The 25,837-nt window shown below is 40.1% G+C and overlaps 1 protein-coding gene across 3 annotated transcripts in view; it reads right to left on the bottom strand.

Annotated features, from left to right (window-relative positions):
* Window positions 1-1,485: 1,485 nt before the first annotated feature.
* The window catches only part of ZNF169 (zinc finger protein 169), a 49,669-nt gene continuing 25,317 nt past the window's right edge, over window positions 1,486-25,837 (bottom strand). For 2 of the 3 annotated variants that reach the window (XM_069540792.1, XM_069540790.1), the window contains 3 exons: window positions 20,975-21,101; window positions 20,394-20,489; window positions 1,486-3,077 (listed from right to left, as the gene is read on the bottom strand). In XM_069540792.1, the coding sequence (XP_069396893.1) occupies window positions 1,528-3,077; window positions 20,394-20,489; window positions 20,975-21,101 (1,773 nt within the window). In that variant the 3' untranslated portion in view covers window positions 1,486-1,527. The remainder of the gene's footprint in view (window positions 3,078-20,393; window positions 20,490-20,974; window positions 21,102-25,837) is intronic. The other variant, XM_069540791.1, reaches the window with a different exon arrangement.

Below are 25,837 nucleotides of genomic sequence, written 5' to 3' on the forward strand. Positions count from 1 at the left end.
AACATGGGTTTGAGCCCTGGTCCAGAAAGATCCCACATGCCGTGGAGCAACTAAGCCTGTGTGCCACAAGTACTGAGCTTGCACTCTAGAGCCTATAAGCCACAACTACTGAGCCCTTTTGCCACAACTATTGAAGCCCACATGCCACAACTACTGAAGCCCACGTGCCTAGAGCCCATGCTCCACAACAAGAGAAGCCACCTCAATGAGAAGCACGCGCAACACAACGAAGAGTAGCCCCCACTCGCCGCAACTTGAGAAAGTGCGTACGCAACAAAGAAGACCCAACACAGCCAAAAATAAATAAATAAAATAAATAAAAAAGACAGAGAGGTAAGTTTGGAACCAATCAACCATCTTAGTAGAACTAAAGGTGACCTAGATGGGACAGAATGAAGGCAGGCTGTCAGATTTCTGAGATTCTACAAGAAGGGAAAATAGAGCTATCTATCTGACTACAAACACATTATCCATCAAGAAAAGGAAAGAATGACCCCAAAGGTGAAAGAGAGACCAGCAGGTCTGCCATTTCCAAAACAGGCCCAGAGAATAAATGTCTGAGGAGCCGTATGGTTCTTCGATGGTTTCAGTGGGCCAGGTATCACCACTGCCATCCCAGTGAGACCAGAAGGTGGGTCTGCCACCCCAGTGGGACCAGAGGGCAGGATACATAGCTAAAGATTATTCTCAAGCCTTAACAACTAACATAATTTGCCTTGCAAGGTTTTAAACTTGCTTGGGACCCAGCAATCCTTCTTTCCACTTTTAGAATGGAAATGTGAATTCTCTGATTATCCTATCATTGTATTTTGGAAGCGAATAACTTGTCTGGTTCACAGGTTCACAGCTGGAAAGAAACTGTGCCAAAGGATGAAACATACCTCTACTCTCATCCACACTCAATTTAGAAGAGATTTTGAATTTAGAGTTGATACTGGAATGGGTTAAGATGTTTGCAGCTTTTAAGATGTGGTGAATGTATTTTGTATGTGAAGAATATGAATCTGGGGGGTCCAGAGGGCTGAGTTGTTAAGTCTGAATTGTTCCCCCTAATTCATACATTGAAGCCATAACCTACAATGTGACTTTTAAAGGTAAATATTATGAGGTTATAGGGTGGAGCCCTAACCCAGTATGGCTGGTGTCCTCAGAAGAAGAGAGATACCAGGGAAGCACACACACAGAAAAAAGGCCATTCAGGACTCAGCAAGAATGCAATCATCTGCAAGCCAAGGGGCGAGACTTCAGGAAAAACCAAACTGCCTACACATTGATCTTAGACTTCCAGTCTCAAGAACTTTGAAAAAACAAACTTCTGTTCTTTAAGCCACCACGTCTGTGGTATTTTGTTATGGCAGCCCTAGCAAATTAAAACACATTGCTAGTGCAAGAAGTAAACCATAAATCAACTATCTTAAGATCACTGAAAGAATGCAACATTTTTTTCCTCGACTGAATTTAAGGAAAGTGGAACATTTCCTAGTGATATCTGCCATCTACACACTCATGGGGAAAAGAAAGGAAACGTCAAGAGAACAGCTCTTGTGGCAGGAGGTGATGGCCAGACTTGGTCCTCTTATGTCTGTGGAGGTGAGACTTCTGGCTAAAGCCACGACCGCACTCCCTGCACACATATGGCTTCTCTCCTGAATGGGTCCGCTGATGTCTGATGAGGGCTGACTTGAAGCCAAAGCCACGTCCACACTCATCACACACACACGGCTTTTCTCCTGAGTATGTCCTCTGGTCAGAGGTGAGGTGGGTCTTCTGACCAAGTCTTTGCTCACATACTCCGTACACATCAGCCTCCTCCCCTGAATGTGTCCTCTGGTGTCTGGTGAGGAGTGACTTGAAGCCAAAGGTACGTCCACACTCAGAGCACAGATAAGGCTTCTCCCCAGTATGCGTCCTCTGGTGTCTGATGAGGGTGACCTTCTGACCAAAACCACGCCCACACTCAGGGCACACATAAGGCTTCTCACCCGTGTGTGTCCGCTGGTGGCCCATGAGGGAGACTTTCTGGCTAAAGCCACGCCCACACTCAGAGCACATGTAAGGCTTCTCCCCTGTGTGTGTTCTCTGGTGTCTGATGAGAGTGACCTTTTGGCGAAAGCTGTGCCCACACTCGGCACAAACATAAGGCTTCTCCCCTGAGTGTGTGACCTGATGACTGAGGAGCAGCGACTGCTGCCTGAAGCCACGCCCACACTCAAGGCACAAGAAGGGCCTCTCAGCCGAATGTGAGCTACGGTGTTGGAGGAGTGATGCCTTCTGGCAAAAGCCTCTTCCACACTCTGGACACACAAAAGGCTTCTCCTCCAAGTGTGTCCTCTGGTGCAGGATGAGGGCAATCTTCTGGCGAAAGCCTCGCCCACACTCCTGACATACAAAGGGTCTCTCCCCAGAGTGTATCCTCTTATGGTTAGTTAGGGAGGATGTATACCTGAAGTGTCGCCCACACTCCCTACACATGTAGGGCTTCTCCCCTGAGTGTTTCCTCTGGTGTATGGTGAGGGAGGACTTCCGGCCAAAGCCTCGCCCACACTCCCTACAACTATAGGGCTTCTCCCCCGTGTGTGTCCTCTGGTGCTTGATGAGGTCTGACCTCTGGTAGAAGCTTCTGCCACATTCAGGGCACACATGAAGCTTCTGGAGGCTAAAGAGGCTTGACTTTGTGCTAAGTCCTAGTCTGTATTTTTCACATATGACTGCTCCAGATTCTGAGATGTCTGCCCCTGTCAACATTGCATCTGTCTCCTCAGGGATCACCCCCTGATCTATTCCTCCACCACTGTTGCCTTCCTGGTCTACTGGCTGACCTTGAGATGGGCTGAAGAATGCCCTTGAAGTCCCGCTCAGCCGCAGCCTCCCAAACACAGTGCAAGAGCCTTCTCTCTCTCCATCTTCTGCTTTGTTACTCGAGCAGCTTGGAGCTTCTAGTAGGAAGTGGCTTCCTGCAGATGAACCTGGGAAGATCTGAGGGAAGTGACCGCAGAGCACATATTGATGGAGGCACTGTGGACTGGAAAAACTCACTGGACAGGACAGATGGGGCTGGAATTCTGTTCTTGGTTCTGCTGGAGAGAAAGTGTCGGTCAGAATCACCACAGGTACCTTGTGGATGGTAACACTTGTCCAGCAGTCATTCCTCAGATGTTCCCACAGCAAAGATTTCCTTCACAGACCTACCTTTCATCCCAGGGTGACACATTAATGTATATCCTTTTACAACACATAAAACCCACACAATGAGCCAGCTCTAAATATCAGCCCAGCTTAAATAGTTTTAAGAAAGCATCACAGGCAGCTCTAGCCCTATAAATTGCTGCCATTAGAGTTGTACATCTGCCCCCAATACAATTATCTTACAAGCCACAGTCATTAACACTGATGTAAACAATATCTACAAATATATGCTTTTACTGAGAGTTAAACTACATAACTTATTACAAATTTCTTTAGGGACATTTCCTACAAGAAAGGATGGAGTCAAAAAAGGGAGTCACTCCACCTAGAGGCCCCATGGTGGAGGCAATAGAGAGGACAGGTCAGAGACCCATGTGGGAAATGAACTGGAAGGTGTTTCCCCCATCCTAAACAAGTATTTCCTAGAGCATTATGCAGTGGGTTCTCTATCTGGGAGTGTGAATTCAGCAGTAAAACACAAAAACATAGTCTAGGCCTGCAACCCATTAAAGGATTTTGACTCCACCAAGACCTGCTTTTCGCAGTGTTTTTTTTTTTTTTTTAACTGTTGTAAATGGAAAAATTTCCACCTAAAATAGCTCTAACAGATATCAAATTTGTATGCCTTGCTCCATTACTCTGCTTCTATCTGCCAGAAGCCTTTGCAGACCTACCTGATTCTTTCTTCATCAATCAAAAGTATTTTATGAACCGTCTATAACACTGGGCAGCAAACTACAGCCAACTAGGTGTTTTGTAAATAAAGGTCTATTAGACCACAGCCACACTCTGTCTTCATGTTGTGTCTATGGAAGCTTTCACATACAACAACAAAGGTGAGTAGTTGCAACACAGAACATAAAGGCTACAAAGACTAAAATATTTACGACCTGACCCTTTTACAGAAAACTACTCATTCCATCTGGTCTAAGAGGCTAGTTTTCAATACTAACAAGAAGAGCTACCATGAAACCCCTTCCTAACACTTAAAAGCCCCTCAGCAAACTATTCAGTAAATTTAGTTCTCTCTGTGTGTGTGTGTGTGTGTGTGTGTGTGTGTGTGTGTGTGTGTGTTGCTAGACCTAGAAGCTCCTGTGAAATGGCCTTGATAATCACAAGTGCTGACCCTGCTGGACTTTCACTGTGAAAGTGAACATCCTTTCAGTCAGGGGTCCCACCATGGTTGGTCTCTAGTTCAGCTCATTGAACTATCAGTCAGTTTCTTTTGTTAAGCTAGGCTGTCCACATTTTCAAAATTCGTGGCATGTATGTACGTTTCTGGCCTGCAGTTTCCAAGAAATACTTTGTTGTAATTCTAAAGTTCTGACAGCTGAGCTTTCAGTATTGCACTACTGACTCCTTGTCTGTGATGGGGAGAGAAAAGCAGCCCCTGCCTTCTCCTTGGCCTGTTTATTCTCCTGCCTAGGCATAAAGTCTAAGGCCAGTGGTAAACGGCACATCATTACAGGTGTGCCGTTCAGTGTCTTCTGTATAAAATACGGTGACTGATTTAAATAGTTAACGCTGCCCTTATGGGAACTATAGCCTCTAATATGACTACTCATTCATCATTTTTGTGCCTATCTAGTAATGTGGCAAATTTTAGCTAAAAGTGATTAAGAATTACAAAGTTCACTTTGGTTTTAAACATCCAGAAGTTCCTCAATAGAAGGAGAAATAAAAAACAAAATGTTACCAAGGTAATGCTTTTCACTTAGTCACAAAAATTTCCATGATGTAGAAAAAAGTTAATCAGTTTATAAATTCTTTTATAATCTACAGCTGCTCTCATGCCAATTGATTTTTCAGACCAGTAACTACTTCAGTAATTGTACATGAACTTAAACGTTCCAAAGGAAAAAAAAATCCATGTCTAATGGCTCCTTAAAGAAATTTTGCCTTCTGCAGCTGCAGTTGTGAGAAAGGCAAGTATAGCAGTGAGTTAAACAAATGACCATAGACACTGGATTACAGCAGAAGAAAGAATGCTGTGCATTCACTGCTTTTAAACAATTTAAAGAATTTTAAGACTTGGTCCACAAATGTAGCAAGGGAACATTTTCAATATTAATCAGAATTAATCCCTGGAAATTGGGTAACTTTCATAATATGCCATCTCCGTGATTTTAAGAAAATATAAAAGAAATATTAGCATATGTGATGGTTAATTTTATGTATTAACTTTGCTGGTCACAGGTTGCCATGACAGAGGAAAATTAGACTTCCTCAATATTAAATATCTGCTCATCAAAAGTTATTGTTAAGAAAATGAACAGAAAAGTTTCAGACTGAGAGGATGTTTGCAAAATGTACAAATGACAATGGACTGGTATCCAGGATTAATAAAGAACTCATAGAACTCAATAATAAAAACAATGCAGAAAAATTGGGAAAAGATTTGAATGTATGCCTCACAAAGTAAGGTATATGATGCATATTAATGATCAAAAAGCATACAGAAGGTTTCACTGTCATTAAGTGTCAGCAAAATGGAAACCCCCATGAGATAACTCTACACATCCATCACCAGAAATAAAATGAAAACTGTCGGGGAAGACGTGAAGTGACAGGAACTCTCATGTGTTTGTTGTTCATGGAAGTGAGAAATTGTACAACCACTCTGGAAAGGTTCTAGTCGTTTCTTATAAAACTACACACACAGTTACCCTATGACTCAGTGTACTGAGTTGAATATTATCCCACCAAAATTAATATCAACCTGGAACATGTGAATGTGGCCTTCTTTTGAAATAGAGTCTTTGCAGATGTAATCAAGTTCAGATGAGGTTATACTGGATTAGAATGAGCTTTAATTCAATGACTGGAATCCTTACGAGGAGAGGGTGATTTGGATACAGATACATATAGAAGGAAGCAGCCTATGTGACCACAGAGGCAGAGATTAGAGTGATACAGCTACAAGCCAAGGAATACTAGCGATTGTAAGCAACCGCCAGAACCTAAGGGAGACAAAGAACAGACTCCATTTCAAAACCTCCAGAAGGAACCAGCCCCTCCAGTATGTTGATGCTGAACTGTGAAAGAATAAATTTCTTTGCTTTAAGCCTCTAAGTTTGTGGTAATTTATTACAGCAACCCTAGAAAACGAATATACCCTAGGTATTTATCCAAAGGAAATGAAAACAAAGGTTTACCAAAAACAAACAAAAAATTCTCAGCAGAAGAATGTTAATAGCAACTTTTTTTTTTTCTTTTTGCGGTACGCAGGCCTCTCCCTGTTGTGGCCTCTCCCGTTGTGGAGCACAGGCTCCGAACGCGCAGGCTCAGCTGCCATGGCTCACAGGCCCAGCCGCTCTGCAGCATGTGGGATCTTCCCGGACCGGGGCACGAACCCGTGTCCCCTGCATCGGCAGGCGGACTCTCAACCACTGCACCACCAGGGAAGCCCAATAGCAACTTTTTTAAAATGTCTAAAAACTGGAAGCCATCAAGGTGTCTATTAAGGAGAATGGATAAACAGTCATATATTCATATAATTGAATGCTATTTGATGTTAAAAAAAAAGAACAGACTACTGATGTATGCAACAACATGGATGAAGTTTAAAAACTATACTGAGTTGGGCTTCCCTGGTGGTGCAGTAGTTGAGAGTCCGCCTGCCAATGCAGGGGACACGGGTTCGTGCCCCGGTCCGGGAATATCCCACATGCCACGGAGCGGCTGGGCCCGTGAGCCATGGCTGCTGAGCCTGCACGTCCAGAGCCTGTGCTCCACAATGGGAGAGGCCACAGCAGTGAGAGGCCAGCATACCGCAAGAAAAACAAAAACAAAAAACAAACTACTGAGTGAAAGAAGCCTTAAACAAACAACATATTAAATGATTCCATTTATGCAAAATTGTATGGTGGGCCAAACTAATCAATGGTGAAATAAAATCAGAACAGTGGTACCTCTGAGGGGTAGGAGCAGGTGTTTACTGGGATGGGCCGCAAGGGAACTATGTGGATAACAGTAATGATCTGTATTTTGATAAAGTTTGGGTTTTGGAGGTATATGCATTGTTTGAACTCACAGACTAGTATACTTAAGATTTCGTGGGTATTTTCAGGAAGATGGCGGAAGAGTAAGACGCAGAGATCACATTCCTCCCCACAGATACATCAGAAATACAGCTACACGTGGAACAACTCCTACAGAACACCTACTGAACGCTGGCAGAAGACCTCAGACCTTCCAAAAGGCAAGAAACTCCCCACGTAACTGGGTAGGACAAAAGAAACAAGAATAAACAGAGACAAAAGAAAAGGGACAGGACCTGCACCAGTGGGAGGGAGCTATGAAGGAGGAAAGGTTTCCACACACTAGGAAGCCCCTTCCCGGGCGGAGACTGCAGTTGGCGGAGGGGGGAAGATTTGAGGCCGCGGAGGAGAGCACAGCAACAGGGGTGCGTAGGGCAAAGCGGAGAGATTCCTGCACAGAGGATCAGTGCCAACCGGCACTCATTAGCCTGAGAGGCTTCTCTGCTCACCCACTGGGGTGGGTGGGGCTGGGAGCTGAGGCTCGGGCTTTGGTTGGAGCGCAGGGAGAGGACTGGCGGCGTGAACACACCCTGAAGGGGTTAGTGCACGACGGCTAGCCAGGAGGGAGTCCGGGAAAAAGTTTGGACCTGCTGAAGAAGCAAGAGTCCTTTTCTTCCCTTTTTGTTTCCTGGTGCACGAGGAGAGGGGATTAAGAGCGCTGCTTAAAGGAGCTCCAGAGACGGGCGCAAGCCGCAGCTACCAGCGCGGACCCCAGAGACGGGTATGAGACGCTAAGGCTGCTGCTGCCACCAGCAAGAAGCCTGTGTGCGAGCACAGGTCACTATCCACACCTCCCTTCCGGGTAGCCTGTGGAGCCTGCCACAGCCAGGGTCCTGGGATCCAGGGACAACTTCCCCGGGAGAACGCACAGTGCGCCTCAGGCTGGTGCAACATCATGCCAGCCTCTGCCACCGCAGGCTCGCCCCGCATTGTGCCCCTCCCTCTCCCCGGCCTGAGTGAGCCAGAGCCCCCGAATCAGCGGCTCCTTTAACCTGTCCTGTCTGAGCGACGAACAGATGCCCTCTGGCGACCTACATGCAGAGGCGGGGCCAAATCCAAAGCTGAACAGGGAGCAGTGCGAACAAAGAGGACAAAGGGAAATCTCTCCCAGCAGCCTCAGGAGCAGCGGATTAAATCTCCACAGTCAACTAGATACACCCAGCATCTGTGGAATGCATGAATAGACAATGAATCGTCCCAAATTGAGGAGGTGGACTTTGAGAGCAATTATTATTTTTTCCCCTTTTGCTCTTTTTCTGAGTGTGTATGTGTATGCTTCTGTGTGAGCTTTACTCTGTATAGCTTTGCTTTCACCATTTGTCCTAGGGTTCTATCTGTCCGGTTTTTTTTGTTTTACTTTCTAAAAACACTTTTTTCTTAATAATTATTTTTTATTTTAATACCTTTATTTTATCTTACTTTACTTTATTTTCTTTCATCCTCTTTCTTTCTTTCTATATTTTCTCCCTTTTATTCAGAGCCGTGTGGATAAAAGGCTCTTGGTGCTGCAGCCAAGAGTCAGTGTTGTGCCTCTGAGGTGGGAGAGCCAACTTCAGGACACTGGTCCACAAGAGACCTCCCAGGTGCACGTAATATCAAAAAGCGAAAATCTCCCAGGATCTCCATCTCAATACCAACACCCAGCTTCACTCAACGACAAGCAAGCTACAGTGCTGGACACCCTATGCCAAACAACTAGAAAGACAGAAACACACACACACCCATTAGCAGAGAGGCTGCCTAAAATCATAATAAGTCCACAGACATGACAAAACACACCACCAGACATGGACCTGCCCACCAGAAAGACAGGATCCAGCCTCATCCACCAGAACACAGGCACTAGTCCCCTCCACCAAGCCTACACAACCCACGTGAACAACATTAGCCACTGGGGACAGACACCAAAAACAACGGGAACTATGAACCTGCAGCCTGCAATAAGGAGACCCCAAACACAGTAAGATGAGCAAAATGAGAAGACAGAAAAACACACAGCAGATGAAGGAGCAAGATAAAAACCCACCAGACCTAACAAATGAAGAGGAAATAGGCAGTCTACCTGAAAAAGAATTCAGAATAATGATAGTAAACATGATCCAAAATCTTGGAAATAGAATAGACAAAATCAAGAAACATTTAACAAGGACCTAGAAGAACTAAAGAGGAAACAAGCAACGATGAACAACACAATAAATGAAATGAAAAATACTCTAGAAGGGACCAATAGCAGAATAACTGAGGCAGAAGAACGGATAATTGACCTAGAAGATAGAATAGTGGAAATAACTACTGCAGAGCAGAATAAAGAAAAAAGAATGAAAAGAACTGAGGACAGTCTCAGAGACCTCTGGGACAACATTAAATGCACCAACATTCGAAACATAGGGGTTCCAGAAGAAGAAGAGAAAAAGAAAGTGACTGAGAAAGTATTTGAAGAGATTATAGTTGAAAACTTCCCTAATATGTGAAGGGAAATAGTTAATCAAGTCCAGGAAGCACAGAGAGTCCCATACAGGGTAAATCCAAGGAGAAACACACCAAGACACATATTAATCAAACTGTCAAAAATTAAATACAAAGAAAACAGATTAAAAACAGCAAGGGAAAAACAACAAATAACACATAAGGGAATCCCCATAAGGTTAACAGCTGATCTTTCAGCAGAAACTCTGCAAGCCAGAAGGGATTGGCAGGACATATTCAAAGTGATGAAGGAGAAAAACCTACAACCAAGATTACTCTACCCAGCAAGGATCTCATTCACATTTGATGGAGAAATTAAAACCTTTACAGACAAGCAAAAGCTGAGAGAGTTCAGCACCACCAAATCAGCTTTTCAACAAATGGTAAAGAACCTTTTCTAGGCAAGAAACACAAGAGAAAGAACAGACCTACAATAACAAACCCAAAACAATTAAGAAAATGGGAATAGGAACATACATATCGATAATTACCTTAAATGTAAATGGATTGAAGGCTCCCACCAAAAGACACAGACTGGCTGAATGGATACAAAAACAAGACCCATATATATGCTGTCTACAAGAGACCCACTTCAGACCTAGAGACACATACATACTGAAAGTGAGTGGATGGAAAAAGATATTACATGCAAATGGAAATCAAAACAATGCTGGAGCAGCAATACACATATCAGACAAAATAGACTTTAAAATAAAGACTATTAGAAGAGACAAAGAAGGACACTACATAATGATCAAGGGATCGATCCAAGAAGAACATATAACAATTGTAAATATTTATGCACCCAACATAGGAGCACCTCAATACATAAGTCAAATACTAACAGCCATAAAATGGGAAATCAGCAGTAACACATTCATAGTAGGGGACGTTAACACCCCACTTTCACCAATGGACAGATCATCCAAAATGAAAATAAATAAGGAAACACAAGCTTTAAATGATACATTAAACAAGATGGACTTAATTGATATGCATAGGATATTCCATCCAAAAACAACAGAATACACATTTTTCTCAAGTCCTCATGGAACATTCTCCAGGATAGATCATATCTTGGATCACAAATCAAGCCTTGGTAAATTTAAGAAAATTAAAATTTTATCAAGTATCTTTTCCGACCACAATGCTATGAGACTAGATATCAATTACAGGAAAAGATCTGTAAAAAATACAAACACATGGAGGCTAAACACTACACTACTTAATAACGAGGTGATCACTGAAGAAATCAAAGAGGAAATCAAAAGATACCTAGAAACAAATGACAATGGAGACACGACAACCCAAAACCGATGGGATGCAGCAAAAGCAGTTCTAAGAGGGAAGTTTATAGCAATACAGTCCTACCTTAAGAAACAGGAAACATCTTGAATAAACAACCTAAACTTGCACCTAAAGCAATTAGAGAAAGAAGAACAAAAAAACCCAAAGTTAGCAGAAGGAAAGAAATCATAAAAATCAGATCAGAAATAAATGAAAAAGAAATGAAGGAAATGATAGTAAAGATCAATAAAACTAAAAGCTGGTTCTTTGAGAAGATGAACAAAATTGACAAACCATTAGCCAGACTCATCAAGAAAGAAAGGGAGAAGACTCAAATCAATAGAATTAGAAATGAAAAAGGAGAAGTAATAACTGACAGTGCAGAAATACAAAAGATCACTGGAGATTACTACAAGCAACTCTATGCCAATAAAATGGACAACCTGGAAGAAATGGACAAATTCTTAGAAATGCACAACCTGCCAAGACGGAATCAGGAAGAAGTAGAAAATATGAACAGACAAATCACAAGCACTGAAATTGAAACTGTGATTTAAAATCTTCCAACAAACAAAAGCCCAGGACCGGATGGCTTCACAGGCGAATTCTATCAAACATTTAGAGAAGAGCTAACACCTATCCTTCTCAAACTCTTCCAAAATATAGCAGAGGGAGGAACACTCCCAAACTCATTCTACGAGGCCACCATCACCTTGACACCAAAACCAGACAAGGATGTCACAAAGAAAGAAAAGTACAGGCCAATATCACTGATGAACATAGATGCAAAAATCCTCAATAAAAACTAGCAAACATAATCCAACAGCACATTAAGAGGATCATACACCATGATCAAGTGGGGTTTATTCCAGGAATGCAAGGATTCTTCAATATACGCAAATCAATCAATGTGATACACCATATTAACAAACTGAAGGAGAAACACCATATGGTCATCTCAATGGATGCAGAGAAAGCTTTCGGCAAAGTTCAACACCCATTTATGATAAAAACCCTGCAGAAAGTAGGCATAGAGGGAACTTTCCTCAACATAATAAAAGACATATATGACAAACCCACAGCCAACATCGTCCTGAACGGTGAAAAACTGAAACCATTTCCACTAAGATCAGGAACAATACAAGGTTGCCCACTCTCACCACTCTTATTCAACATAGTTTTGGAAGTTTTAGCCACAGCAATCAGAGAAGAAAAGGAAATAAAAGGGATCCAAATCGGAAAAGAAGAAATAAAGCTGTCACTGTTTGCAGATGACATGATACTATACATAGAGAATCCTAAAGATGCTACCAGAAAACTACTAGAGCTAACCAATGAATTTGGTAAAGTAGCAGGATACAAAATTAATGCACAGAAATCTCTGGCATTCCTATACACTAATGATGAAAAATCTGAAAGTGAAATCAAGAAAACACTCCCATTTACCATTGCAACAAAAAGAATAAAATATCTAGGAATAAACCTGCCTAAGGAGACAAAAGACCTGTATGCAGAAAATTATAAGACACTGATGAAAGAAATTAAAGATGATACAAATAGATGGAGAGATATACCATGTTCTTGGATTGGTAGAGTCAACATTGTGAAAATGACTCTACTACCCAAAGCAATCTACAGATTCAATGCAATCCCTATCAAACTACCACTGGCATTTTTCACAGAATTAGAACAAAAATTTCACAATTTGTAATGGAGACACAAAAGATTCCGAATAGGCAAAGCAAGCTTGAGAACAAAAAACAGAGCTGGAGGAATCAGGCTCCCAGACTTCAGACTATACTACAAAGCTACCGTAATCAAGACAGTATGGTACTGGCACAAAAACAGAAATATAGATCAATGGAACAGGATAGAAAGCCCAGAGATAAACCCACGCACATATGGTCACTTATCTTTGACAAAGGATGCAGGAATGTACAGTGGAGAAAGAACAGCCTATTCAATAAGTGGTGCTGGGTAAAGTGGACAGGTACATGTAAAAGTATGAGATTAGAACACTCCCTAACACCATACACAAAAATAAGCTCAAAATGGATTAAAGACCTAAAAGTAAGGCCAGAAACTATCAAAGTCTTAGAGGAAAACATAGGCACAACACTCTATGACATAAATGACAGCAAGATCCTTTGTGACCCACCTCCAAGAGAAATGGAAATAAAAACAATAAACAAATGGGACCTATTGAAACTTAAAAGCTTTTGCACAGCAAAGGAAAGCATAAACAAGACTAAAAGACAAATCTCAGAATGGGAGAAAATGTTGGCAAATGAAGCAACTGACAACGGATTAATCTCCAAAATTTACAAGCAGCTCATGCAGCTCAATAACAAAAAAACAAACAACGCAATCCAAGAATGGGCAGAAGACCTAAACAGACATTTCTCCAAAGGAGATATACAGAGTTTGAACAAACACATGAAAAAATGCTCAACATCATTAATCATTAGAGTAATGCAAATCAAAACTACAGTGAGATATCATCTCACACCAGTCAGAATGGCCATCATCAAAAAATCTAGAAACAATAATGCTGGAGAGGGTGTGGAAGAAAGGGAACACTGTTGCACTGCTGGTGGGAATGTGAATTGGTACAGCCACTATGGAGAACAGTATGGAGGTTCCATAAAAAACTACAAATAGAACTACCATATGACCCAGCAATCCCACTACTGGGCATATACCCTGAGGAAACCAGAATTCAAAAAGAGTCATGTACCAGAATGTTCATTGCAGCTCTATTTAAAATAGCCAGGAGATGGAAACAACCTAAGTGTCCATCATCGGATGAATGGATAAAGAAGATGTGGCACATATATACAATGGAATATTACTCAGCCATAAAAAGAAACAAAATTGAGTTATTTGTCCTGAGGTGGATGGACCTAGAGTCTGTCATACAGAGTGAAGTAAGTCAGAAAGAAAAAGACAAATACCGTATGCTAACACATATATACGAAATCTAAGAAAAAAATAAATGTCATGAAGAACCTAGGGGTAAGACAGGAATAAAGACACAGATCTACTAGAAAATGGACTTGAGGATATTGGGAGGGGGAAGGGTAAGCTGTGACAAAGTGAGAGAGTGGCATGGACTTATATACACTACCAAATGTAAAACAGCTAGTGGGAAGCAGCCGCATAGCACAGGGAGATCAGCTCGGTGCTTTGTGACCACCTAGAGGGGTGGGATAGGGAGGGTGGGAGGGAAGGAGACACAAGAGGGAGAGATATGGGAACATATGTATATGTATAACTGATTCACTTTGTTATACAGCCGAAACTAACACACCATTGTAAAGCAATTATATTCCAATAAAGATGTAAAAAAAAAAAAATTTTGCACTTCAAGTTAATTCCACCTTAAACAAATAAACAACTCTAGGTAATCATATGCATGCTACCCATTAGTCCTGGGGCCAACCACCTTTCATGGGGCCCACTAAGCTGAGATGAGCTGCCAGAAGTTGGCCCTTTTAAAACTGCAGTGTCTGGAGATGCTCAAGTGGACACCCTGGAACTGAGTCCATGGGTCCCTTCCTGCCAACCACTCACATGAGCTAACACAGGAGTAGACTCTGCCTTTCCTCTCAGCACTTGTTAGATCGTCTTTGCCAGAACCATTTGCTGTTCAGATCAGATCTTAAGACACACTTATATCTGCCAGCCACCTGGGGATAAAGATCATCTGAGCAGAATGAGTAGATGCTAAGGACATGCCATGAAGACCTCACAAAATGACAGCAATAGCCACCCATAAACAGGGACTCATACGCTTTTTACCTACCCATGGGAGAACACAAGTCTCTTTCTAAGAAGAGTAAAGCCTTGATACAGTGCACTTAACTCAGATATGCTCAGCTACTCAGCTCTCTCCAGAGAGGAACTGCTTGCACATAACTACTTACTCTTACCAACTAAGGAGATACTGCTAGAAATCTATTAGAATGGCTAAAATAAAAAATAGTGCTGGGACTTCCCTGGTGGCACAATGGTTAAGGCTCCGCACTCCCAATGCAAGGGGCCCGGGTTCGACCCCTGCTCAGGGAACCAGATCCCACATGCATGCCACAATTAAGAGTTCGCATGCTGCAATTAAGGAGCCCATGAGCCGCAACTAAGGAGCCCACCTGCTGCGATTAAGACCCGGTGCAACCAAATACATAAATAAATGGTTTTTTTAAAAAATAGTGCTAACACCATAAATCCTGGCAAGAATGCAGACAAACTGGATCACTCAAACACTGCTGGTGGGAATGTAAAATGGTTTAGCCATTCTGGAAATGAGTATGGCACTTTATTACAAAACTAAACATATTGATATATTTATATAAGCCAGAAACTTGCACTTTTGGGCATTTATGCCAGAAATGAAAACCTTACGTTCACACAAAAACTTATACACAAATGTCCATAGCAGCTTTATTCATAATAGCCAAAAACTATACAGAACCCAGATGTCCTTCAATGGATGAATGGTTTAACAAACTGTGGTACCTGCATACATTGGACTACTACTCAGCAATAAAAGGAATGGAATACTGATACATGCAACAATTTGGATGGATCTCAAAAGAAAATTATGCTGAGTGAAAAAAAGCAATCCCCAAAGGTAACATATGATATGACTTCTTCCATATAACATTCTTGAAGTGACAAAGTTATAGAGACAAAGAACAGATTAGTGGTTGCCAGAAGAAGAGAAGGGGAGGAGTGAGGGAGTTGGCTGTGACTATAAAAGGGTAGCAGAATGGATCCTCGTGATGGAACTGTCCTGTATCTTTGAATATAGTGGTAGTTACATGAATGTACCTGTATAAAATTTCATAGAACTAAATAAACATACACATACACAAAAGTGAAGGTCAAACTGGTAAAATCTGAATAAGGTCAGTGCATTGCATTACAGAAATACAAGGTTGGTTTAAGAAGAAAAAAAAAACCTGTAATTTACCAAATTAAAAGACTAAAAAAGAAAAACACACATGATCATCTCTAAAGATGCCAAAAAAAAGTGGACAAAATCCAGCATTCATTCCCAATAAAAACTCATCAAACAAGGAATAGAAGGGAAGTTTGTCAAGCTGCTGAAGGGCAGCTATAAAACTTCCACTTAGGAGGACAGTATTCCCCATAAGATCAGGAAGAAGGAAAGGATGTCTACTCTCACCATTTAAATTCATCATTGCACTGATTTTCTCACTGTGCAATGAGGCAAGAAAAAGAAATTAAAGACGTAAAGAATGGAAAGAAGTAAACTATACTTACTTACAAATAACTTAATCATCTATTTAGAAAATCCTATACAATCTACAAAACCTGCTAGGACTGAGAAGTAAGTTTTGAAAATTTACCAGATACAAGATCATTATACATAAATTAATTGTATTTCTATATACTATCAACAATTGAAAACTGAAGTTTTAAAGTACCTTAAATAGCACCAAAAATATGAAACACAGAGGGATAAATCTGACAAGATGCATAAGACCTGTGTATGAAAAACTACAAAACAATGCTGACAAAAATTAAGAAGTCCCATAAAAATAGAGATCAACTGTGTTCATATACTGGATGACAGAGTATTATTTACAGGTAAATTCTCCTCAAATTGATGTACATTCAACTCAGTCCCAATCAAAATCCCAGCAGGCCTTTTTTTTGTGAAAATTGCCAAGCTGAGTCTAAAATTCATGTGGAAATGCAAAGAATCTAGCACAACTTGAAAAAAGAAAAAATGTTAAAGGATTTATACTAAGTTCCAGACTTACTATAAAGCTTCAGTAATCAAGACTACATAGTATTGGGACTTCCCTGGTGGCACAGTGGTTAAGAATCTGCCTGCCAATGCAGGGGAGATGGGTGTGAGCCCTGGTCCAGGAAGATCCCACATGCCACAGAGCAACTAAGCCCGTGCACCACAACTACTGAGCCTACTCTCTAGAGACCGCAAGCCACAACTACTGAACCCACATGCTGCAACTACTGAAGCCCGCGTGCCTAGAGCCTGTGCTCTGCAACAAGAGAAGCCACCGCGATGAGAAGCCCACACATTGCCCCTACTCGCCACAACTAGAGAAAGCCCGCATGCAGCAACAGAGACCCAATACAGCCAAAAAATAAATAAAATAAATAAATAGGGCTTCCCTGGTGGCACAGTGGTTAAGAATCCGCCTGCCAATGCAGGGTACATGGGTTCAAGCCCTGGTCTGGGAAGATCCCACATGCTGTGAAGCCACTAAGCCCGTGCACCACAACTACTGAGCCTGTGCGCCACAACTACTGAAGCCCGCGTGCCCTAGAGCCCATGCTCTGCAACAAGAGAAGCCACCATAATGAGAAGCCTGCACACCACAATGAAGAGTAGCCCCCACTCGCTGCAACTAGAGAAACCCCGCGCACTGCAACTAGAGAAAGCCCACACACAGCAATGAAGACCCAATGTGGCCAAAAAATAACTAATAAAATAAAATTAATTAAAACAAATTAATTAATTAATTAATAAAAAGACTATGTGGTATTGACATCAAGATAGATAAAGAAAGGAGTGAAAAAGAGTCTGGACATAGACCCATACACAACTGATTTACCACAAAGGTTCACAGGAAATTCAGTAAAGAAAGGGTTGTCTTTTCAATAAATGGTGCTGGAAAATTGGATATTTGTATACAAAAGAAAAGAAAGAAAGAAAAATTGTACTTAAATCCAGACCTGGTACCAAGTATAAAAATTTATTCAAGATATAGACCTAAATGTAAAGTAAAAATTATAAAACTTTTAGAAGAAAAAATATATGAAACTCTTTTTGGCCTTCATTTTGGGAAAGATTTCTTAAATATGTCACCAAAAGTGAAATTCATGAAAGAAAAAATTGAAACTTTGGACTTCACCAAAATTAAGAAATTCTCATTGAAAGACACTATTAAGAGAATAAAAAGCAAGCCACAGAGAAAATACTTGTAAATCAAATATCTGATACTGGAGTTCTATACAGAATATATGAAAAACTTGCAAAATTCAATAATAAAAACATAAGAAACCAACTTTTCAAATGGGCCAAAGATTTGAGAAGACATTTCACCAAAGAAGATATACAGATAGCAAATAAGCACTTGAAAAGGTTCTCAACATCACTAGTCATTAGAAAAATGTCAAGTAAAACCACATAAGATGCCACTACATGGCTATGAAAATGCTTAAAATTGAAATCATAATACCTAAGCGTTGACAAATATGTGGAGCATCCAGAATTCTCATATACTGCTGATGGAAATGTGAAATAGTGCAGCCACTTTGTGAGTTTCATAAAGTTAAATATACCCTGTATATTTCATAAAGTTAAATATACCCTGTATCCAACCCAGCCACTCCAGTCCCAGGTATTTATCCAAAAGAAATAGAAGCGTATGTTCACACAAAGACTTTTCATGAGTGTTCATACAGGCTTTATTTGTATTCATCAAAACTGGAGACTACTCAAATTTCTTTTAACAGGTGAGTGGCTAAATAATTGTGATATCTATATTACTACTCAGCAATAAAAAGACATGAACTGTTGATACGTGCAACATTATGGATAAAATTCAAAATAATTATGTTAAGTGAAAGAATCCAGTATGTATTCTACATGATTCAATTTATATGAATTCTAAAAATGCAAACAAATCTATGACGGAAAGCAGATCAGTGGTTGCCTGGGTATGGGAGGAAGGGGAGGACTGGGAGAGGCAGGAGACAGAGATTACAGTGAGGCACAAGGAAACTTTGGGGTGAAAGGTATGCTCAGGATATGGATCATGACAATGGTTTCATGGCTGTGTAGATGTCAAAACTTACCAAATTCTACACTTTAAATATATGTCATTTATTACACTTTGATAATATACCTTATAATTATCCCTTAACTATTATACCATAATAACGTTTTTCTATTATACTATAATTATAGTTTATATAATAGTTCTTTTTTAAAAAAGAAAAAAGCACTGAGTTTGCTGTAAAGTACAAGTACAGATATATGGTTGTACTTAGAAGCAAATAAATAAATAAATAACAAAACAAAAATAAAATGCCAGGAATGTTGAAAATAAAAGAATGAAAAAAAAAGGCAGAAATTTATCCTTACCTCCCAACATTCACATAAAACTAATTCCACTTGGATTAAAGACCTAAATGTTCCCAGAATGTGTATGGAATTTCTACAAGTCAATGACAGAAATGGCCCAAATCAAAAGTAGGGAAATACCCTGAACAGTCAAATCACAGAAAAGGAAACACCAATGGCCAATCAACACAGGAAGAGATGCTCTTGCTCACTGGAAAGCAAAACCCATATGAGATTTCACCACAAACCTAACAGATGGGTGAAAAATGTGAGGATGTGGAACAAGAACTCATCACCGCTGCTGGGAGTATAAAATGGTGTTGAACAGCTTCAGAACACAATGTGGCAATCTAATCAAGTTGAGGCTACCCATGCCCATGAACCAGCCACTGTGCTCCTAGGTATGCATCTTGAGAGAAACTCTCGCATGTGTTTCCAAGGAGGTAGCAAGAATATACAGCAACATTATTTCATAGCCAAAAACTGGAGGTAACTCAAATGTCCAAAAGAAGGGACAAGATAATTCATCTGCATTAAAATATTCATATAATGGAATCATATATAACCATTTTTAAAAGTATAAACTAAACCTACACATTTTAATATGAATCTCACATAAAACTGGTGAAAAAAGGCATGTTCCAGAAGGAGGTATACAATATGATACTATGTGCAGAGAAGTTTACAGACATGCAAAACAACTCTCTATATGGTTGAAAGACCTGCTGAATGGTTAAAAGGCTAAAGGCAATCATGGGCATGCTAATGCAGAAGTCGGATTCTCAGGGGTGGGAGGAGTGGGACATAACCAGGGGGTTGTCACCTGGTCTTATAATGGTCTATTTCTTAGGCTGCAGGGAAGGCAGATTGACACTCGTATAATTCTTCATACCCTGTTGTAATCTTAAATAACCCATCACTGAAGAAACAAAGTAATGGGGTAGAACCAATGCACAAAAACGTTACCAGGTTACTGGACAGAAATCTAGCAGGGTAGATGACTTAGTCTCAGAGGATAAGTGCTATGTTAAAAGTCAGGCCAACTAACAAAAGTTCAAGAATGGGGAGATCCTAGAAGTGCTGGACAAGGGACACCAAATGAGCGGAGTATGGCTCTATGGGGGAGGAAAGAGGGGGTTGCCAGGGAAGCCCTCTCTGGGCTGAGTGGGATAGCATAGAAGGGAGGCCTGCAGAAGAGCTTTCTCCCCAGAAGCTCACAGATGCTCCTCTTTCCTCACCTGCTAAGCGCCTCACTGCCTTGTCTCCTTGTATGCCTGGTGTTTCCTACTTACCTGGACAAAGGTCCAGAACACTTTCACTCTCCTCTCTCCAGGGCTCGTCCCCTTGCTCCAGTTGTATGATGAGTTTTGGTTTAGGAAAGGCGATTCCTACTCACAGGGGAAAAAAAAACAAGGTGATCTTGGGTTAGTGACTTAAGAGGCTATCACAGAACTTGGACTCAGCTGGGGAATGCAATGACTAAGAGGGTAGGGAAGCATGGCAGGGTAGGTGGAGGGGGACAAAGTTTCTCTGAATGCTGAGAAAAGATGACTAAGGGGAGGGAGGAATCCTGGATCTAAAGGCAGTATATGATTCTCCCCTGTGCTTGAGTAAATACAAATATTCACCCATTTGAAGCAAGATCACTTTGGAGGAGGGCCCAGCCTTGGAAGAGGCCTGGAAATGCAACATCATAACCTCCCAGCAACACACACACACACACATAACTTCACTATTTCCACCTCTATAGAATCCAGATATTCTCTGGGTGTAGGGAAAATATGTTTCTTTCTAAGCCCAAAGAATGGTGGCTGCTCCACAAAATCTTAAGATGCCCACAGGCAGTCTGAGACATGAGACAGGCCAACCTTACCCAGCGACACCATATGGCTGTAGTTCTCCAGCATTACATCCCGATACAGGGTCCTCTGAGCAGGACTCAGTAGCTTCCACTCCTTTTGGGTGAAGGCCACAGCCACATCCTTGAAGGCCATTAATGCCTGTAACACAAACACATCCCTGCTCACCCAGAAGCCACCCATGCCCACTAGTCAACTTAAGCTAAGCCGCTAACCAGAGCCATGGCAGCAATAAGGCTAGCGTGGGGCACGCGGGTGAGATAGAGAGATAGATCCTGCTTTCAACCTGAACCCTTTTGCCATGCGTTCAAGACTACTAATCCTTCTCCCACATTGCTGGTGGCTCTATTCAGGGGTTCTCTATTCTGTTGATCTTTATGTCTATGATGCTGTGAAAATCACAGTTTTGATTACTGTAGATATCCTGTAGGTCTTGAAATCAGGTAGAGTGTTTCCTCCCCCTTTATTCTTCATTTTAAAGATATTTTACCTATTCTAGGGCATGTGCCTTTCCATATAAATTTTAGAATAATCTCATCTATATCTACCAAAAAACCCTGCTGGAATTTTGACAAGATTTGCATTAAACCTGTATATCAATTTAGGAAGAAATAACATCTTTACCATGTTGACTCTTCAAATCTGTGAACATGAGATGTCTCTCCATTTACTGAGATGTTCTTTGATGTCTTTCATCAGCATGTTGTGGTTTTCAGCATACAAATCCTAAGTAGGTTTTGTTTAAAAACTGATCCCTAAAAATTCCTTCATTTTTCTTTTTTTTAGTGATTTTAATGGTATTATATTTTTAGTTCAGTTAAAAATGATATAGATTTTGTTCATTGCTATGATATAGAAATAAATTGTATGCTTATCTTGAATCCTGCAACATGGCTGAACTCACTTATTAGCTCTAGGAGTTTTTCTTCTCCTAGATTCCTTAAGATTTCCTATATAGACAATCATGGTATTTGCATATAGGGACAGATTTATTTCTTTCCTTATAATCTATATGTATTTTATTTCCTGTCTTGCCTTACTATAGAACTTCTAGCACAAAAGTGAATAAGAGTGGTGGGGGCTTCCCTGGTGGCGCAGTGGTTGAGAGTCCGCCTGCCGATGCAGGGGACACGGGTTCGTGCCCCGGTCCGGGAAGATCCCACATGCCGCGGAGTGGCTGGGCCCGTGAGCCATGGCCGCTGAGCCTGCGCGTCCGGAGCCTGTGCTCCTCAACGGGAGAGGCCACAACAGTGAGAGGCCCGCGTACCGCAGAAAAAAAAAAGAGTGGTGGGAGCAGACATCCTTTCCTTGTTCTTCATATGAGGAGGAAAACATAATGTCTCAAAGCATTAAGAATATTGTTCCACAAAGATACCACATCACACCCATTAGGATAGCTATTACCAAAGAAACAGAAAAAAACAGGTTTTGGGAGGGAGTGGAGAAACTGGAACCTTTGTGCACTGTTGTGGAAAAAGTAATGGTATGGTTTCTGTGGAAAAGAGTTCAGCAGCTCCTCAAAAAGTTAAACATACAAAAAAAAAAAAAGTTAAACATACAATTTACCATATGATCCAGCAATTTTAATCCTCAGTATATATACCCCAAAGAATCAAAAGCAAGGACTCAGATACTCATACACCAATGCCCATAACAGCATTATGCACAATAGCTCAAAGGTGGCAACAACCCAAATGTCCATCAACAGATAAATAGATAAGAAAATGTAGTACATATATACAAAAAACTGTACATTATTCAGCCTTAAAAACGAAGGAAATTCTGATACATGCTACATCAGAGATTAGCCTTGAAAACATTATGCTAAGTGAAATAAGCCAGTCACAAAGGACAAATATTGTTTGATTCCACTTATAGCAGGTACCTGGAATAGGCAAATTCATAGAGACAAAGTAAAATAGAGGTTACCAGGAGCTGGGGGGGAGTGGAGAATGGAGAGTTATTATATAATGGATAGAGTTTCAGTCTAGGAAGATGAAAAAGTTTTGGAAATGAAGAAAGGTGATGACTGCACAATGGTGTGAATGAACTTAATGCCAACGAACTGGACATTTTAAAATGGTGAAAATTTTGTTATGTATATTTTATATTTAAAAAAAAAAAGAATTATGCTACTTATAGATGTTTTTGTAGATGTCCCTAATCAAGTAGAGGAGTTCCCCTGTTTCTATTGTTCTAAGGTGTTTTTTTCCCCCACAAATGGTTATTGAATTCTGCCAAATACTTGTACTGAACAAACTGATATTAATATAATCATGTGGTCTTTCTTCTTTAGCCTGTTAATATGGGGGATTACACTGATTGAGTTTCAAATATGAAACCAGTCTTGTGTCCCTGGAATAAATCACACTTGATAATGGTGTACAGTTATTTTTATATATTGTTGAATTCAATCTGCTAATAATTTAAGGATTTTCATGTCTATATTCATGAGAGAGGTTGAACTGTAGTTTTCATTTTTCCTATTATCCTTGTCTGGTTTTATCACCAGCATAATATCCATAAAGTGAATTAGAAAGTGTTCCCTCCTATTTTCTGAAACAAAAATCATGTAGCACTGGTGTTTAAGTCTCCTTTAAAAATTTGGCAGAATTCCACAGTAAAATCACCTGGGCCTATAAATTTCTTTTGTGGAGTTTTTAAATTATAAATTGGATTTTCCTAATAGTTATAGCCCTGTTCAAATTATCTACTCCATATTGGTCAAGTTAAAGTACAACAGTTTGTTTTTCAAGGAAACCAGTCCCGTTTCATCTAAGTTGTCAAATTTATGTGTGGATATTCTGTTGATGGCTACAGAGTACGTAGTAATACCCCTTGTTTCATTCCTGATACTGGTAATTTGTGTCTACCCTTTTTTTCTTAGTCTTGCTAAAGTTTAGTCAATTTTATTGTTTTCAAAGAATCGGCTCTTTATTTCACTGATTTTCTCTATTCTTTTTATTTTCAATTTCATTGATTTTTGCCTTTATCACTATTATTTCCTTCCATTTTGTTCTTCTGAGTTTACTTTGCTCTTATTTTTCTAGGTTCTTGAGGCAGAAGCCTAGATTATTGACTTGAGACTTCCTGTTTTCTAACATATACATTTAGTGCTACAGGTTTTTCTCGCAAGACTGCTTTAACTGCATCCCACATACTTCGATATCTCATAGTTTCCTTTTCATTCACTTTCATGCAGGTTTTTTTATTTCCCTTGAGATGTCATTTTTGATGCCCAGATTATTTAGCAGTGTGTTATTTTCTAAGTGCTTAGAGATTTTTCTGTTAACTTTCTCTTATTGATGTCAAGTTTGAGTCCATTGTGGTCAGACAACATACTTTGCATGATTTAAATTTTTTTAATTCATTAAGGTAAACAAATTTTTTTGTTTCATGTGTTGTTTTGTGGCCCAGAATATATCTATCTTCATACAGTCATCCCTCAGTATCCACAGAGGACTGGTTCCAGAACCCCCCTTCAGATACCAAAATCCACAGATGCTCAAGTCCTGTATATTAAATAGCATGGTATTTGTATATAACCTCATACATCCTCCTATATACTTTAAGTCATCTCTAGATTACTTATAATGCCTAATACAATGTAATGCCATGTAAATAGTTGTAAATATAATGTAAATGCTATGTAAATAGTTGCTGGCACACAGCAAATTCAAATTTTGCTTTTTGGAACTTTTGGAAAAAAATTTTTTTTTAATTTTTGATCTGCAGTTGGTTGAATCTGCAGATGTGGAATCCATGGATATGGAGGGCTGACTGTAAGAATATGCATTTTGCTATTGTTAGGTGGAACGTTCTGTAAATGTTGATTAGAGTCTGTTGGTTGATGGCGTTGTTGAGCTCCTACTGATTTGGGGTCTAATTATTCTATATAACATTGAGAGAAGGGTGTTGAAGTCTCTAATTGTTGATTTGTCTATTTCTCCTTTCAGTTTTCTCTTCACATCTTTTGAGGCTCAGTTATTTGATGCATACACATTAAGGATCCTGTCTTGCTGATGAACTGACCAATTTATCACCCTCTGTATCTGGTAATTTTCTTTGAAGTCTATTTACCTGATATTAATATAGCCACTCTTGCTTTCCTTTGATTAATGTCTGTATGATGTATCTTTTTTATGATTCCTCTTCATTTGTGAAAAATATTTTCATTTCATACAGGATTTGGCGTTTACAATTCTTTTACTTCAGTGCCTGAAAAACATCACACCACTTTCCATCTAGCCTCTCATTTCTGATGAGAAATTCACTACCATTCTAATAGTTTTCTTCCTCTGTAAGAAATGTGTTATTTTTTTTTTAGCTGATTTCAAGATGTTTTCTTCATTTTTAGTGTTCAGGAGTTTCATTATAATGTATCCTGGTGTGGATTTCAGTGGGCTTATCATGTTTGGGATACACTCAGCTTTTTGAATCTGTAGGTTTACATCTCTTGCCAAATTTAGGAACTTTTCAGCAATTAATTATTCTAATACTTTTTCAACCCTGCCCTTCTTTGCTTCTTCTTCCAGAACTGCAGTAACACAAATGTTAGATATTTTGTTATACTCTCACAATTCTTGAGACTCTGTTCGTCTTTTTCCCAGTATATTTTCTTCCTGTTGCACAGATTGGGTAATTTCTATTATTCCATCTTACAGTCCAATAATTTCTCTGTTACCTCCAATCTGCTGTTAAGCCCATCTTCTGAACTTTTTCTTTCAGGTACATATTTCTCAGTTCTGAAATTTCCATATGCTTATTCATTACATCTTCTATTTCTTTGCAGAGGCTTTCTAATTTTTCATTTTTCTCAAGTGTGTTCTTTTAGTTCTGGATATCCAGTTGTCCAAGCACCACTTGTATAGACCGTT

Source organism: Delphinus delphis, chromosome 6 (assembly GCF_949987515.2).
Source record: "Delphinus delphis chromosome 6, mDelDel1.2, whole genome shotgun sequence".
Lineage (NCBI taxonomy): Eukaryota > Metazoa > Chordata > Mammalia > Artiodactyla > Delphinidae > Delphinus > Delphinus delphis.